Here is a 16401-nt window from a genome sequence, read left to right as displayed (position 1 = left end):
GTAATCAAACATTCATGTGCTCATACTACATGTTTTGGGGCAATATAAAAGACAGATCAGTATACACACAGTATGTGCTTTATATTTGTGTGTAATGATGGTACAGCATCTCATCTTATGACCTACGAAAAAAAATATGACTGACAATCGAGTTTCTACGGGCCTGACATGGCATGGAATTCAACAGCAGATGCAGCATTATGGCAGCAGAGGATGGCACTGTGATATGACATCACACCCCTGCTAAGAGTGTGGCACAAGCACAGGCGAGTCAACTGCCAAGCCGAGGAAGCAACATGGCACTAACACGCGGGCTCAGTCAGAAGTGCCAGTGGACTTGGGTGGATTCACAATTTTCATCTTTGTTTCAACAGAAACACTTAAATGTAATTGTCTACAAAGGCAAAACTGCTCGTAGGCTCTTGAGATACGTCCGCACAATTAAGAGATGTGTATGAAAAGGGAAGTCGACGTTGAACAATTCTTGACAATATGTTATATGTGACCTCACTAGTCCAAATATGACATTCTGATTAATATTATATTTGTCAGGTCTGAGGTGTGATGGTGGACCCAAATGCGGGGAAGCAGGGCGAGGAGGCAGAGAAGGAAGTCCAAAGAGTTTCGTCAACAAAAACGAGGAGGCAAAAACGAGGTACAAACTGTGAAAGCAAAACAACAAGGTTTTAAAGGGTTTGCGAGAAAAGGCGTGGAGAAACAACGGCAACATGACATGAGGTAGTAACAAGACAAAAAAATGGCAGTATTACGGGGGGGGGGAACAATGGATCGACGCAGACAGTGGGGAGACAAGAGCCTAAATACACACACACGCTAATTGGCACAACGAGACACACATGGGCAAGACATGAGTGGCAGAGGGTGCTGATTGGTTGACACATGAGGAAGGGCAGGCAACCACAGGTGGACATGACAAGACGACGGGGGCACACAAGGACAACAACGCAAAACACAGATCATGACTGAAACTCAGAGAAACACAAGAATAAAACCAAACTAAACCTAAACTATGACGTAAGTAAAAAAACAAAACAAAAAAACATAACCCAATCCAAACCATGACAGAGTTATGCAGCAAAATCCAGCTGTCTTTATCCATCTCAGGGGGCGGCCATTTTGCCACTTGCTTAAGACGACGTCACTGTTACTCAGGGCTCGGGCAACAACCAATCACAGCTCACCTGTTTTCTGAAGCTGAACTGTGATTGGCTGTTACCTGAGACCTGAGCAACTGAGATGTAATTCACCTTCTGATACCGATTACAACAGCTGGATATTTTTGGTTAACTCAAATTCCACTAACGAGATATTAACCAAAATACCGTATTTAGACTAGTGGGGCTGCATAGAAAATATTATTGTCAAGAATTTTTGGGGGGGTTTTCAAAAAAATAAAAGTGATCTCCCCTATAATAATAATACTTGTTGTTTAGAATAATAGTTCGATTGGAATACATTTTGTTACATTTATTACAACAAATGATTTGTATGGTTCTAGTTTTGTTTACGTCCACAACCTTAAATTTCATATCTGTCTTTCTGAATGAATAGCGCAACTCCAACATGCTGTCAAAATTTCACTTCCCTATTTTTGCAATATTCTGACGGCTAGCTGAGTTTGAGAGAGTTGAAAGTAGCGCATGTAGTAATTATTTCGGCCTGGTATCCCGGGCAGGACCGTATGACACAGCAGTATATCACAGCAACCTTAAAGCCTCTTTGTCCCCCATTGCTTCCCTCACTCATCCCCCCACTCGGGCTCATTATGTGGGGCAGCTGGTTTGGGGGCCGGCTGGCCCAAGAGGAAGCTAAAAGTGGAGTCTAATTCACTTATTGATTCCTGTACTGTGTTGCAGGAAACTTCACAGCTTTTAATCAGTGGGGGGGCTTTGGGCTGCATGCAGGGGTGAAAACAAGGGTACTGGGCCACCAGATGCATTTTGCAGGTGGTCCACATGACTTTAGCACTATTGCTGACAGCCACTAAAGTAACCTACTGCTAGGCTGTGGAACGTGTTTTAATCACAGTATTTTCACATATTAACTCATTAGCTCCCAAAAACGTATAAATACGTCATATTTTAAATGTTTTAAGTGTCCCAAAGACGTATTTATATGTTTTTTGTTGGGGTTTTTTTTTATGGCAGCATAGAGAAGGCTTTGATGCAGTCTCTCTACTGCAGAAAATGGTTGAGTGGCAGCAGAGTATAAGAGATCAACCAGGCCATGTTAAAACAAGCTGGCATTTGTGTTTGTTTTATTTAATTAAACTTCTTTTTTTTTTTTTTTTTTTTCTTCACCTCTGCCTCCTCGCCCTGCTTCCCCGCATTTGGGTCCACAGCCACACCGCGTTTGTTGGATTTGAGCAGAAAATTGTCATGTTAGTTACTATTTTTATTAGCTCTTTTACTGCCACGCGTTATCAAAAAAACTTTGACATGACAAAGGCTTTGATCATTCACGAAAAGAGATACAATGCTTCCATCTGCTGGCCATAATTAGTGGGTGTTTTTTGATTCCACAACCCATTGACCAGGCAGCACTGCACTTAGACGTTGCACTGAGAAAAAAAATAAAATAAAAAACTTAGTTGACATCATTTAACCTTTATAGCGGCATACGTCGTGATTTTACTGATCGTTATTAAACGTTTTTGGAGGTCAAAGAGTTAAAAAAAAGCATTGTCTCAAATAGTATTTTTTTTTCCTTTTCTTTTTTTCTTCACTTAATCCAGCAGGGCTGTCGTGAATGTAGTGTAGCGTGTTAGGGTTTAACTTAATTTCTAACTCCCTACTATCTTTTTTGTATGTGTCAGTTGCGACTAAAATAGAAGATATGATTATATGACAACACAAATCCTTGAGGCCATTGCACTCACACGGTTATTGTAAATTGACACAAACAGAGAGCTGGGGGAAAAAATGGCCACTCCATGCGATGATTACACGTCCATTCATCCTCTTTGCAGTGAGAAAAGGTAGACAGCTAAACAAGGAGAGAACACGCAGAAACAGAAACAGAAATGAACGTACTGTGCAGTTCCTGGAGAAGGAGGCACAGCTGGAAAAAAAAATAAATAAATCACCTGGGAACGTCATCACAACATAACGCTGCCATCTGATTCCTCACGTTGCACTTCACATTATGCTGGCTGATTGCAGCCCTGATATCAGAAAAAAAAAAAAACAATTTGTTGATATTTGATCCATTCGTTCACACAAGGAAAATATATTCCCCGTTCACCATCTTTTCGTGTTTTAGTCGGTTCCATCTGGTATCCAGATGGTCTTATTTGATCTGTTTTCATGTGTCTTTGGAAAAAGGATATCTGTATGTGCACAACATGCATTTGAATGGAGATGTTTATTAGTCATATGTACGACAGAATTTTTCAGAACAAGCAGACGCAGTTATAAGGTTATTGATGTATGTAAATGAAAAGGCCTATTGAAAAGAATAACAGGAGGATGAGAATGACTAAAGGACAATTCTATACTCTTGACAGAAAATCTCTGATAATCATTCGACAAAGTGACAGTTGGTTGAGGCTCAGTAGCTTAGCCAAGTTAAAAAACATAGCGAAGAAAAGTCAGTTAAAGTGCACAAATGTTGCCTCCGTCTCTACACAACAATCTTCCCAGCCAATCACTTTAAACGTATTTTAAGGGCAGCTCAGATGGTTCTCATTGACTTCCATGCGTTTACACGGAGTGGCTGGTCCAATGAAAGGAAGGTGCCAGTGCGAAAGACTTGTTACGGAAAAGATTATCTCCCCGTGACGCACGCGCACACACGGAAAAGCCTTCCGACTCAGCTGGAGAAAAAAAAACAAAAATCTAGCAATAATTATGTCTGTATTTGTATGTGGATCCGCATGCACTGAGACAAACGTATGGACCATTTTTTTTTTTTTTTTTTTTTTTTTTTTTTTTTTAAATCGGCCAAATATTTTGATTTGACAGTTTCTGTTCGGGATCGTCATCTACGTTCTGTTCGCTCCTTTCTTACAACTCTTTTTTTTTTTTTTTTTTCTTCATTAGCGCTAAGCCAAGATGGTGGCGTGCATGGTTTTATATTCACTGTAAACGGTAATTTTCCGGCAGTTGGGGTGTCCAAAGAAATACAGTGAAATTACAGAAAAATAAAATAAAATCTAACAAAAAAAGTACATATTTGTTTCCACAATTAAAATAGAGCTGTAGTTGTAGTTTTAACAAATATTTGCCTTATTTTCAGGTTGTCTTTACTGTTTAATAAGGAACATTTTCACATTTTAAAATAATTAAATTACCTAGAAATTAGGGGCGTCAAAATTAGTGCATTAATTTTGAGTTAATTTAAAGTTCCTTTAATGCCACAATTTTTTTTTTTTTCTTTATTAGCGCTAAGCCAAGATGGTTTTATATTCACTGTAAACGGTAATTTTCCGGCAGTTGGGGTGTCCAAAAAAATACAGTGAAATTACAGAAAAATAAAATAAAATATTACAAAAAAAAAATACATATTTGTTTCCATAATTAAAATAGAGTTGTAGTTGTAGTTTTAACAAATATTTGCCTTATTCTTAGGTTGTTTTTACTGTTTAATAAAAAACATTTTCACATTTTAAAATAATTAAATTACCTAGAAATTAGGGGCATCAAAATTAGTGCATTAATTTAAAGTTCCTTTAATGCCACTATTTTTATTTTTTAACACGCGATTAATGAACTTACTTGGAAAGCCTGTACGGGGGAATTCCAGTCTCAACGCAGCAGCCACGTCCATGTCAAAATTTAGCAGTAATAAATGAAATAATATTTATGGAGACTGGGGTCAAGTTGTATTTTACAATTTTAAAAAGGTGCAGAATTTCACGGTACGTCATTTTAAAGATTAGACAGTGCTTCATATAAAAAGAAAAATTCACTGAGCAGTCCCAAATGTCTTAAAAATGCAATTATGCCATCTAATTATGCCATCTACGCAACGGCGGATGGTTCCATTGAAGGCTGCGCAGGTCAGTGATGAGGTCAATGCACGGCATTTCCTACGCCTGTTGTTCCAAAATGAGCGGGGTGACTCCAGTTGGTGTGCTCGCTGGTAAATTTCGCTTTAAAAAACACCCCGACCGGACTTTAGATAAAACAAAAGTAACTTGCATTTAATTAATTAATAACTGCTGAATTGCACCCAGTTGATATGATGCTGTTACATTTGGAGCAATACATGCATGCTTGCAATTACGTACATGCATTTAATCAATGTTTGCAAATGACATTCAGATCATAAAATGCATTAATGTCAAAATATTACGGTATTTTGTATATATTTTATATTACGCAAATACGCGAGTAATTTAGCTGATTAATTGTGATTAATCAAAATGAAAAAGTTTACTTAATCAGATTAAAAATTTGAATCTTTTGACAGCCCTAATTCTACAGTTTATTCCCATAATTTGTTATTGATTTGTGAAATTAAGATTCATGACATTATACATATACATGGACACATTTGAAGCTCCATCCGCTATTGAGTGCAGTTCTATATTTCCTTGTGTGTTTGTTTTATCACGTCCTTTCATCATCTCCCTCCCATTCTGCTCAGTGACAGGGGGGGGGCATGTGGGCACCCTACTTTGTTGCCATGGATACGACAAACACCCCACATCGAAAATTCTAGGCAGAATAATAAGTGGCCAATTGTGTCTGTTTACTATCCAACAAACCTTAGGATTAGAGACATTTTCATGTCAGAGGCATAAACTATTTTTATGTTTGCTGGAGAGGAGAAGGGGGGAAGGGATGAGGAAGGGGGGGGGGGGAGGGGGAAAAAGCCACAAGAGGCACACATGAAAAGAGCATACTAATGTTGTATGGTGACAGGTTCCTGCCGGCTCACTGAGATGAGAGATTTCGAGAACAGAGGAGGAAGGGGAAGTAAAGAGACACTCGCAAAGAAAAAGAAAAAAAAAAATCAGGTGCTCAGGGCTACTGTACCTCTGCAAACGATGGAGAACATGACAGAGAGATTCATTTCAAGTCTGGTTAACAGGGAGCGCTGACATTTGTTAAAGAGGCAGCTTGGCGTTTAGTCGGCCACTCTGGAGCTAAATGTTTCGAAAAGCTCGGCGCGTGCACGCGCGCGCGCGTTTTTCCGATTAATTGACAAACACTCGTGTGATACCCCTTTCCTAATTTCCTCCTCCTGCTTGCAAGCCTCAGAGAACATAACCCCGGCGTGCAATGATGTCATTACGATACCATCTGTTTGCGGCAACGGCGGACGCGAGCGCGCGCTTCGACAGGGGCGTGTGCGTGATGGTGGGATCGGATAACGTGTAGAGGGAAGGCGACCTATGGCATTTGCGTGTCCGCGTAGTCGTCGGCGCACGTTAAATGTAGATTAAAGGTGAATGTTGCGCTGCAGGCGGCTTCGGATCAAAAGCGGGTTGCCTTTACTGTTCAAAGGGCTACACGCCGCACCTTAGCTCGACGAGCGCGACGGCTGTCAAGGTCATAAGAGAAGATGCTTGATGCGGATGTCTGACAACCCCAAACCCCCCCCAAGCCCCCCTCCCTCATCTAGGCAAGGACAGAGCCTCACCCCAACACTATTTTTACGCCTTTGTCATCGACTTGCGGCCAGCATAAGAGTCATCCATGACATGATACGCAAGAGTCTCATTACAGCTCGGGGTGTGCCAAAAAAATCGATTCATAAAAGAATCGAAATTCTCATTTATTAATCGAATCGATATTAATATCCAAAAATTGATTTGATTTCAATTAGAGATGAAGAAGAAGGGGGAAAAGGCAATTGTCAATCAAATCATTTGGAGTCGAAAATCGTTTGAATCGAGAATTGAAAATGGATTCTGAATCGAATCGTAGACCCAAAAATCGTAATCGAATCGTGAGACAGTCAAAGATTCCCGGCCCTAATCTCACATTTGGCCTGCTTGACAGAAAACGACTTGTCACTAAGTTGAGTGGGCTTGATGCAAACCTGTGAATATTCTCATTCGGGTCATTCAGGGGGTGCTGGAGCCTATCTCAGCTGGCTTTGGGCAGTACACCCTGGACTGGTTGTCAGCCAATCGCAGGGCGCACAGAGACAAACAACCACTCACACTCACAAGTACACCTCGGGACAATTTTGAGCACCCAATTAACCTGCCATGAATGTCTTTGGAATGTGGGAGGAGAGCGGAGTACCCGGAGAAGACCCACGCGGGCACGGGGAGAACATGCAAACTCCACCCAGGAAGGCCGGAGCCTGGACTCGAACCCGAGTCCTCAGAACTGGGAGGCGGACGTGCTAACCACTCACTCACCGTGCCTCCTCATGAGTTAATTAAACTTAATATATTCACTTGAATTAAGTTAACAATCATGATTAAAGTAATTGTATTAAATTGGTCAACAATTCAATTTAAAATCTTAAATTGGTTCCACAATTCTCTCGTTAGAGTGTATGTGACTACAACTGAAACAAGAGGAACGATCAGAGAACAAAAGACCGAGGCCAGCAGCTCATGAATCATTTTTATGATCTGCCCAACTGCGAAAAAATTTTGTAAAAAGGAAGCATGACATGATCTTTGTGTTTAATAACGTTTAGTAAAATCACGATGTATAAACGTTAAGTGACGTTTTTTGTTTTTTTTAAATATATATCAGTGGTCAGTGCAACCTCCAAGTGCAGCGCAGTCGGGTCAATGAGTTGTGAAATCAAAAATATCGACTACCTATGGCCAGCAGATGGCAGCATTGTATCTCTTGTCAATGGGCTGCCGGTGTATGGAATTACTCAACTCAAGTTTAATAAAACCTCGCAGCTGCTCGGGCCCTAACTAGAGCTGCGAATTACAAGGAAACATGACGCAATCTGATGAAATAAAACGTTTTCAAGGCTGATGTGAATGATCAAAGCCTTTGTAACATTAAAGCTAATTTGACGGCGCGTCACTAAACAAAAAAATATTCGTATCAAAGTCGCTGTTGTGGAAAAAATGTATCTTTTTCGTTTCAATTTGTCCCTCAAATGACCCATTTTCAAATGCTGATTACTAAAGAACAGAATAAGGTAGAAACACTTTTTTTTTTCTAATGAAAGAATGGAATGCGATCTTTCATGTGGTACACATGTTGTATATGTGGCAAAAGAACGCAATATTCTGTTTACTTCGAAAAAAAGCGTTAGAATGTTCGAAATCCGCTGGCATTGTTTTTTGATAACGTGTGTCAGTAAAAGAGTTAAGAGCTGAGTGTAACCACCTCATCAGTTCTTTTCCCCTTGCAAAAGTACGGCAACCTGACAGGACAATCGTTGAAAAGCAGATTCCCGATTCACGAGATTGACTTCTAACAGTGACCGGATGAATGCGAAGAATTTTTCTTGCTCGAGAAGCATCCCAACATGTGCAATAGGGCTCCGTGTGATTAATTTCACAGATCAATAACCATATAGGTGATTAACGATGTGTAATTCTGCCTTGTCCCCGTATCGGATGAAGCGTTTTGGCTTCTGTATTAGATGTCGACAAACAGCAGGTACAAGCGAACGCGCACGTGCACGCGTGAGCGGGCAGAACCAATGTCGCAAATGAATTTGGAGGGCCGTAATGAGAGATGGCGCTGAGCTCCGGCCTGATTTCACAGCCGCATCATTAGAGGGCGAGGCGGGCCCGGGCCCCCCGAATGAACACGCACACAACAAAGCACGGCAGCCCTTACAAAGACGAACAAGGTCAATCGCGATACGGCGGGCTGATGAGAGTTGACGTGTCGAGACGGATGCGTTCCAGACTTCAAACTTGAATTTGTGAGGAGCGTTTTGTGTGTCGGAATCATGAGCAAATCCTGACATGACGAATATTGTAAGATGTTTCGCACCAGCGCACGTCGCCCTCTGCGTGACCTTGGGGTACTTCCTAGCGGGCAGGTGTTGAGGCTGTGGGGGTTGCATTGACAAGTGTGTTGTGGAGTTATGAACAAGCACGTCCAGCCGTCGTGACTGAGGCTGACTGCTGCGGGCTCCGTCGCGGTCTTTGCAGATTTTTGGTGTGTACAGTATGTGAGCAGCAGAGAAAGTAGTAAAGAGAACATGTGTCCGGAGCCAGATGTCCAGAATTAAGTGGAGTTTTGCAGAAATATATGTGTAACACTGACACTAGTGTAGAGTACTTTCAACACTACTCAGTGTTCAAGGCACAGTCTGCCGGGTTCACTCGGGAAAATGCACTTTTTAAATACAGATTTTAAACAAACAAACTACTTCTCAATTTACAGATCTGGGCTTTTCTTCACGTGTGGGGGGTGATTTTGTTCTAAACCCCCACGACCCCCCCAGCCTGTATTTTGCCATGTTGTGTTTGTTTTGTAAACAGCGGGATGTTTCTGTGGAAAAACTGTGTTTACACCCCTCCAGCCAATCGCAGAGCGGGGGGGGGGCTCGTGTCGCAAACGGGGCCGGGCGAATTTTCCGGCTGTGTGACGTCACTCCCGCGTCAATTTGAAAGCACGCCCAGCCCGTTTCACTCAGGAAAATGCACTTTTTAAATTTTAAATACAGGATTTAAACAAACAAACTACTTCTCAATTTACAGATGTGGGCTTCTCTTATTTTCTAGTGGTGATTTTGTCCTAAACAATCAAAGCCTGTATTTTGCCATTTTGTGTTTGTTTTGTAAACAGCGGGACGTTTCTATGGAAAGACAGTGTTTACACCGATCCAGCTAATTGCAGTCGCAAACGGGGCCGGGCGAATTTGCCGGCTGCATGACGTCACTCCCGCAGCAATTTGAAAGCACGCATGGATTATTATTTTATTCACTCACTCACAGAGCTTACATGTGTGAATGAATGAGTGAAAAAGAAAAAAATCTGTGTGTGCTTTCAAATTGCTGCGTGAGTGATGTCACGCAGCCGACACGTTCGCGCGGTCACGTTTGCGACACTCCCGAGTTGGGGGAGTTGTTTAAAAGTGACACCGAGGATGAAGATTTCATTGGATTTAGTGATTTGGAGTGAAACTGATAGTTTGGTAAACTTGTTTACCAAAGCAAGCATGTTCCTTATGCTAGAGTTATATGAATAACTTGTAGTGATGGGAACATCATTCACCCACGGAACGTTGGGACGAAGGGAGAGTTCCGGGTGGGAAGGTTTTGTTATGTGGAAAAGGGGAGTTAGCCTGTTAGCTTCTAGCTGAGTGGGGAGTTGCTGTGAAGACCTCAGAAGCTTATGTCAATAAAACGCCAGCCTTTGGCTCCGCCCTTCAACACTCCGCCTCCGACTCCCGTCACTGCTCGCTACAAACTCTTAATATGTTACGTCGTTACTGACATTACCGTTACATGTCAGTCATGTAACGTTAGTTTACCGTACGCTTATTCAGCCTGTTGTTCTCTCTTTTATTTTTATTTTAAATTGCCTTTCAAGATGACACGTATGTTTTTGGTGTTGGATTTTACCAAATAAATTTCCCCCAAAAATGCGACTTATACTCCAGTGCGACTTATATATGTTTTTTCCTTCTCAATTATGCATTTTTTGGCTGGTTCGATTTATAATCCGGAGCGACGTATAATCCAAAAAATACGGTATATGTCCAAATCCGTCGATAGGTTTGTAATAAATGCCCACTTCCTGTACAAACAACAAAGTTTGTTCAACTGCAATTTCTAGATGTGATTTCATCTTTCAGATGCGAAATGCAAAATGGAGCCACCCCAAAACTACAACTGTGTCAATAATGCTCTGATCTTTGATCCTAGTTAACGTTGAATGTTAGTTCTAATGTACTTCTCTTTGTCTGTCTGTCTGTCTGTCTGTCCGTCTGTCCGTCTGTCGCACTCATACGCACGCACGCACATTCACATTTGTACGAACCCAGATAGCAAAAGATGTTTATTCAACGTTGAATTAGGGTTAAAATGGATGATTTTTGGTTACGGTTGAAGATTGATTGGTCAATCAACATTGATTCAACAGCATTATGTTAACATTGAAGTTTGTGTTTAAAAGATAACATTGAATCAACGTTGTATTTTGGTTGAATTAAAACGTTTGAAAGGTCAATGTTTAATTAACGTTGAATCTATGTTTGCCCTTCTCGTTTTTTTTTCCCTTCAGCTGAGAAATTGACTAGGAGAGGGGGAGGGGAAGTATTTTGGGGACAGGTTGGTGGGTGGGGGGTGTTAGAGTCTTTAAACATTTATAATAAATATAAAACATAAAGCTAACTACTTTGCGGATTTCATTTATTGCGGGTATTTTTTGGTACCTAACCCCAGCGGAAAACGAGGGAACACTGTATTTGCAAAACTTGTAAATTATTTGAATGTACTCGAAACACCTGGCATTTCCACCAAATAAACTGTACACGTTAGAGTTTCTAGTTTGTGCATTTCAGCCCAGTCATCAAAAATATGTGCCCACATCCGGCATAAGTCCGGCACAGGTGGCATTCAGTCGACACTGGCATAAGGCATGTGGGCCGAACATGGCCCAGGAGCAGCAAAGGTGGCACTGGCTTGACTCTGGCAAACAGGATGTGGGCCAGTTGCTGTGTGACGCATCTGGCCCAGCTATCAATTTACAACTCTGGGCCACATATGTATAGCCAGTCTTGTCCCACTCTTAAATGCAGTTTCAGATTTATTTATTTTTTCTACACACATTTTTTTTACACATACTTATTTGCATAACAGATGTTAAGAAGAATTTTAATACATCATCACACAGACATTTCAATATGTTTCTGGTCAAACAATCAAAGTTTGTGTGTGAATTCTGTGAACGAACTTTCATGAAGCTTCCAGAGAGAAGTTCTTCGAACGTGCGTTCACCATTTCTTTGTAGCGATTCAAGGGTAAGTATTTAATTTTCCTATGTTTTACATTTGATATTTTATGGCTTCATATTGACACAACTACTGAATTGACTTCACAGACATTGGTGTGTGCGTGCGTGCGTGTGGTTATCTAAATTTTCCCGTTAATAGTTTCAATGCCATAATATTTAGTTAGGTGCACTCACTGGCTGATCAGAGAAAATCTCATTTTATCTGACCAGTTTTGTTTCAACCTGCAACGCATAAACTTTAAGTCTAACAATTCTAAAATAAAAACAACTATGAATATTCATATGAAAGAGATAATTATTTACATTTAGTGGAAATCTGATTCAGAGGTAAAGCTTTTAGGGGGCAATATTGTAATGAAGCTATTTTATTGAGACGCAACTCTGCGAGTATAATCATATAAAAAGGTACCAAATTATCACTAGCACCAAATATTACATTGTTCTGGGATAATATTCAGCTTGTATTGTAAAATATGCAGAGCTTGAATTATGTATTTTTTATAGTGCTGTGTGATATGTACATTGTGTGCATAATATTATATTAAAAAAATACAAAAGAGGAATGACTTATGCGTTACACACATTTCCCAGGTTATGTTTTAAAAATCTATTATATATCTCATACAATTTTAATTTCATCGAGTTGATTTAAATATCTACTGTACTTTCTAACGTTATTGGATCGCTGTTCCACAGTACGCCACTAGATGGCGGGACATGCTACTAACCAGACTGACACACACAGTCATACACAGCGTAGAAGAAGAAGAATTTCAAATTGCCGACAGCCGTGCTAAGAGCGGGAATCCAAACGTCGACGTTCTGTGTTTCAGGTCGGTAAAAGTTACATTAAATAAAACAAATATGTATCACCATGTCCATTGTCAGTTGGGTCGCTAAGCATATTGGTCTTTAGAGGTGGTTTTAGTGAAGAAATTGTTTCGAATGATCCTAAACGTTGAAGCTAAGTTGCTAATTCCGACGGCCTCTTAACAATGAGAGTTACTACAAGCCTATCTGTGTGCTATGTTGCTGATATGCTAGTAAGCTAACGAACGGCACTGAAGCGCTACAGGAGCGTTTACATGAAGAATGTATCTTTTTTTCAGTCGTTTTTAACAGGCTGGTTTAACAGTTGAAGATAGAACATTGAATAGCGTTTTCTTTTAGGTTTAGTTTTTAAAGTAAATTAAGTCCACTTGTATAGTAATGTAAGGTTTATCTGTAATTTGTTTAACTTCTGTATATAACTTAATTCATCACGAAATCTAGTCGAATCATGCTTCAGGATATTTATTTGTTGAGGGAAGTAAAAGTATTTTTTAGTAATTACTAATTATTGAGCCTATAATGAACACATTTTTTTCACACTGTAATAAAACAAAGGTGTAAATGTTGTACTTTGTTGCTTTTAATATCATTTGTTGTCTGTTGATGTACAGGTAACTTGTGCTGTTTTGACGAGTCACATGGCGTACAGGTGGTGCCAGTGTCTTCGAAACCAGATGGCTAATTAGTAATTTACTACTTATTCAAACTAAGACGGCATGTTGTACCTTGGCCAGAGCTTGGTGAACCTCTTTGGTAAGTAAACAAGTGAACAAACACTCAAAATATTCATTTCTAAGAATCTGAAGAAAGCTTAGGTGAACTACCTTTCACCACATCCAAATGTTGAAATTAGTGACAGAGAATATAACTTGGCACAGGTTTAATGGGGAAGGAGAACATGCAGAGGTCTGTCTTACCTATAAGGAGGAAGAGGGCAAAGTGCAAATTTTTTTAAGGTAATGTTGGTATGTTTTCAGAATTCATAATATAAGATAACATAATAATTAATAGAATATCGGTTGTGCTCAGGTTTCAGGCTCTGAGTGTTTCTTCAAAATGTTCTGTCCACAAAATCCATTCTGAGGAGTAGCGCAAGACAGGTAAATGATTCTGCGCACTGTACTACATGATTGTGATGATATTATTGCGGTAACACATTGCTGACTTGTACAGTAAGTTTGAAACTTACATGCTGTGTTGTTGATATTGTTTAGGTGCACAACTCACTTTTTCAAGACTACAAACACAATTACAGCTCTACAACAGGTACCTAGACCCATTGTTAATTTAACTTGTGAGTAATAATAACTACTATGATTATGAAAGAACACAATCACATTGTGAAAAAAAAATGTTGAACAGGGTCTTCTGTTTGTTTCAGGCAACCCTTTTTGCGGTGCTTGGGGACCAACCGGAAGAAAGGGAAATACTGTATTCGTAGTTGGTAAGTTTTTCAAAGGTCACTGTTGTAGAACCAAATCATCATAAATCTTAGCACACTTTTTTTTTTTTTTTTTTTTTTTCAATTTGTAAGGCATAATTATGGAGGACCAAAACTGCCAAAATTCAAAATAAATAAATGCCTAAATAAATAAATGACTAAATAAATAAGTAAATTACTAAAAGTGAAAGTAAAAACGGATGAAAAATATACAATTCAAAAATGAAATACAAATGTATTATTTTTATTTTCAGTTTTAGTCATTTAGTTATTTAATTAGTCATCTGGGGGGTGGAGAGGGGGTGATGTATATGAATATTGCAAAATTTAGTAAAGGTTATGTAATTTACTTCAAAGTAAAATCTTCAGGCATCGGGAGAATTCTATCAACAAAAGTTGAGTGCAAAAATTAAATTAATAATAATAATAATGTCGTCTCTCATAGATTAATCACCTGGCTGTCGTTGAAGGCACCAATTCGGACAACCTAATCAGACGGATGATGGCAACTGTGATGACAAATGCCCTGGGCTGTTAAATGAATACAACTGGGCAGGGAAGCAAGACAAGTGTTGCATTGGCAAGAAGGCATTCAAGGAGACAGTGATGCAAGACTGTATGTTTGGTGAGTTATCGCCTATGTAAACTACTTATTACAACACAGAGTTGTTTTTGAGCAGAATGTTCTGAGCTGCTTTCTTTTGTTGTGTAAAATCACTCCACCTGGGGTATGGAGTCAGAATCCTTCCAATACCCGAAACCTCGTAATAAGGGTTTGACTCTCCGAAAACATTTTTGTATAACTGAAAAATTGTTTTGAATTGTCCAAAAATATTTTTGAATGACTGAAAATTCCCAGAAAAAGCTTTTAAAAAAAAAACACTAAGAAAAGACACATTTTAAAAGTGCGGCTCCACATAGACATTATTTATCTATTAATTAGAGAATGGTCAATTCCGAAATCAATGAAAAAAAAACAACCCCATCATTGATACTTCACAAAAACAGCAATTAGTATATGTATCTTTGTCTTTTCATTAATATATTGCAGTCAAGATGGACTCCATCAGGCCAGGGCTCTACACTAACTTTTCCACTACTAGCACTGGTGCGAGTAACATTTTTGGTTGCTCGCACAGCACAGGATTTAGTCGCACCATTATTTGTGGAGGTGCAGCATGACCTGGCTTAGGCATACGCAACTCGATATATTTGCAAAATATTTTATTGGAACACAAGGTTTGCCTGCAACAGCAGTGGCTATCAAAACAAGTCAATCATTTCTAATAAATTATGTCAACATTATTTTCTTTAGCTCAGTAAAAATCAGTATTTTTTTTTTTCTTCACCGCTACTCCCCTTACCTTTTCATCTTTATGCTGTCCTCGCTCCGAAGCTTCTAAATTTCACCAGCTAGACAGCGAGTTAACGACGTTCCAAATAACCAGACTTCATTTTCCTTTTGTGCTATTAATTTGAACAATGGCCTCTGACCATTACCCTCTTTAAGTCGTCGTAAAAATAGAAAAGAAAATAAACAATGTACCTAACTATACACGACACACTTTCATGCTAGTAGCTAGTTACATTGCACATTCAACATTCTGTAATTGTCCTAATTAACTAAAATAAATCTACAGTGGTTTTTATATTGACATCGGATGTATTTACCAACATTGTCAAATTCAACAAAAAGTGGTACTTAATACTTACTGATAGTTACTGTAACAACAGAACAGCTTTTTTTCTAAAACAATAAATTGTATTGGATACTAACTCTCTTCTCTTTTGTAATCTTGTCTTTCAGTTGCTGCTCGACAGCTTGACCGTACACTGACTCAGCAGGACTTTGGTGTTACTGTCAAGCATTGGCTGCGTTTTGCTCATGAGCGTAACGGTGGCATCCCAAGCAATGCTAGTGCCTTGGACGCAACTGCGAACGCAAGTCAAATTTAGTGTGTCTTTTTATGGACTGACGTACAGTCAAAGTGAAATGGTTACCGCTTTATACACTGATGTTCCTACAGTTCATTTCATGTTTATTTCATTCCTTTGTCAAGAAAAAGAATAATACAATAAAAACAAACATTATTTGAGGCAGAAACCAAACGGGTGTTATTTTCTTTGCCTCCATTCTCCCCAGAATTCAGTTACAAAGTACTGTGTTTTGATTTCTAATAAATGTTTGAATATTAAACATATTTTCTGTCCTAAGATTTTCATACATATGGGGAAGTATGGTTAAGGAAAACAACA

At 39.4% G+C, this 16401-nt stretch overlaps 2 protein-coding genes and 1 long non-coding RNA gene across 14 annotated transcripts in view; 2 read left to right on the top strand and 1 right to left on the bottom strand.

Moving 5' to 3' along the window:
- Window positions 1–16401, bottom strand: part of LOC144013315 (myelin transcription factor 1-like) — a 108416-nt gene that overhangs the window by 66685 nt on the left and 25330 nt on the right. The gene's annotated exons all lie outside the window — the stretch shown is intronic.
- Window positions 1–16401, top strand: part of LOC144013320 (uncharacterized) — a 48069-nt gene that overhangs the window by 8303 nt on the left and 23365 nt on the right. For 7 of the 8 annotated variants that reach the window (XR_013282217.1, XR_013282215.1, XR_013282219.1 and 4 more), the window contains one exon: window positions 553–655. Coding sequence is in view for 2 of the 8 variants with exons in the window: in XM_077512009.1 (XP_077368135.1) it covers window positions 553–655 (103 nt within the window). In the remaining 6 variants the exon portion in view is untranslated. Of the gene's footprint in view, window positions 1–552; window positions 3868–16401 lie in introns of those variants that run through there. The other variant, XR_013282213.1, reaches the window with a different exon arrangement.
- On the top strand, window positions 11200–16254 carry LOC144013322 (uncharacterized). Of its 2 annotated transcripts, XR_013282221.1 has the most exons (8): window positions 11200–12706; window positions 13316–13457; window positions 13583–13660; window positions 13734–13804; window positions 13919–13970; window positions 14086–14148; window positions 14591–14770; window positions 15953–16254. It is a non-coding gene; the product is annotated as an uncharacterized LOC144013322 (long non-coding RNA). The 2 variants fall into 2 exon arrangements; XR_013282220.1 differs by having other exon boundaries at window positions 11204–13457.

This window comes from Festucalex cinctus, chromosome 2, assembly GCF_051991245.1.
Source record: "Festucalex cinctus isolate MCC-2025b chromosome 2, RoL_Fcin_1.0, whole genome shotgun sequence".
Lineage (NCBI taxonomy): Eukaryota > Metazoa > Chordata > Actinopteri > Syngnathiformes > Syngnathidae > Festucalex > Festucalex cinctus.
Note: the sequence above shows the minus strand (reverse complement) of the source record. Positions and strands in the feature narration are given on the sequence as shown.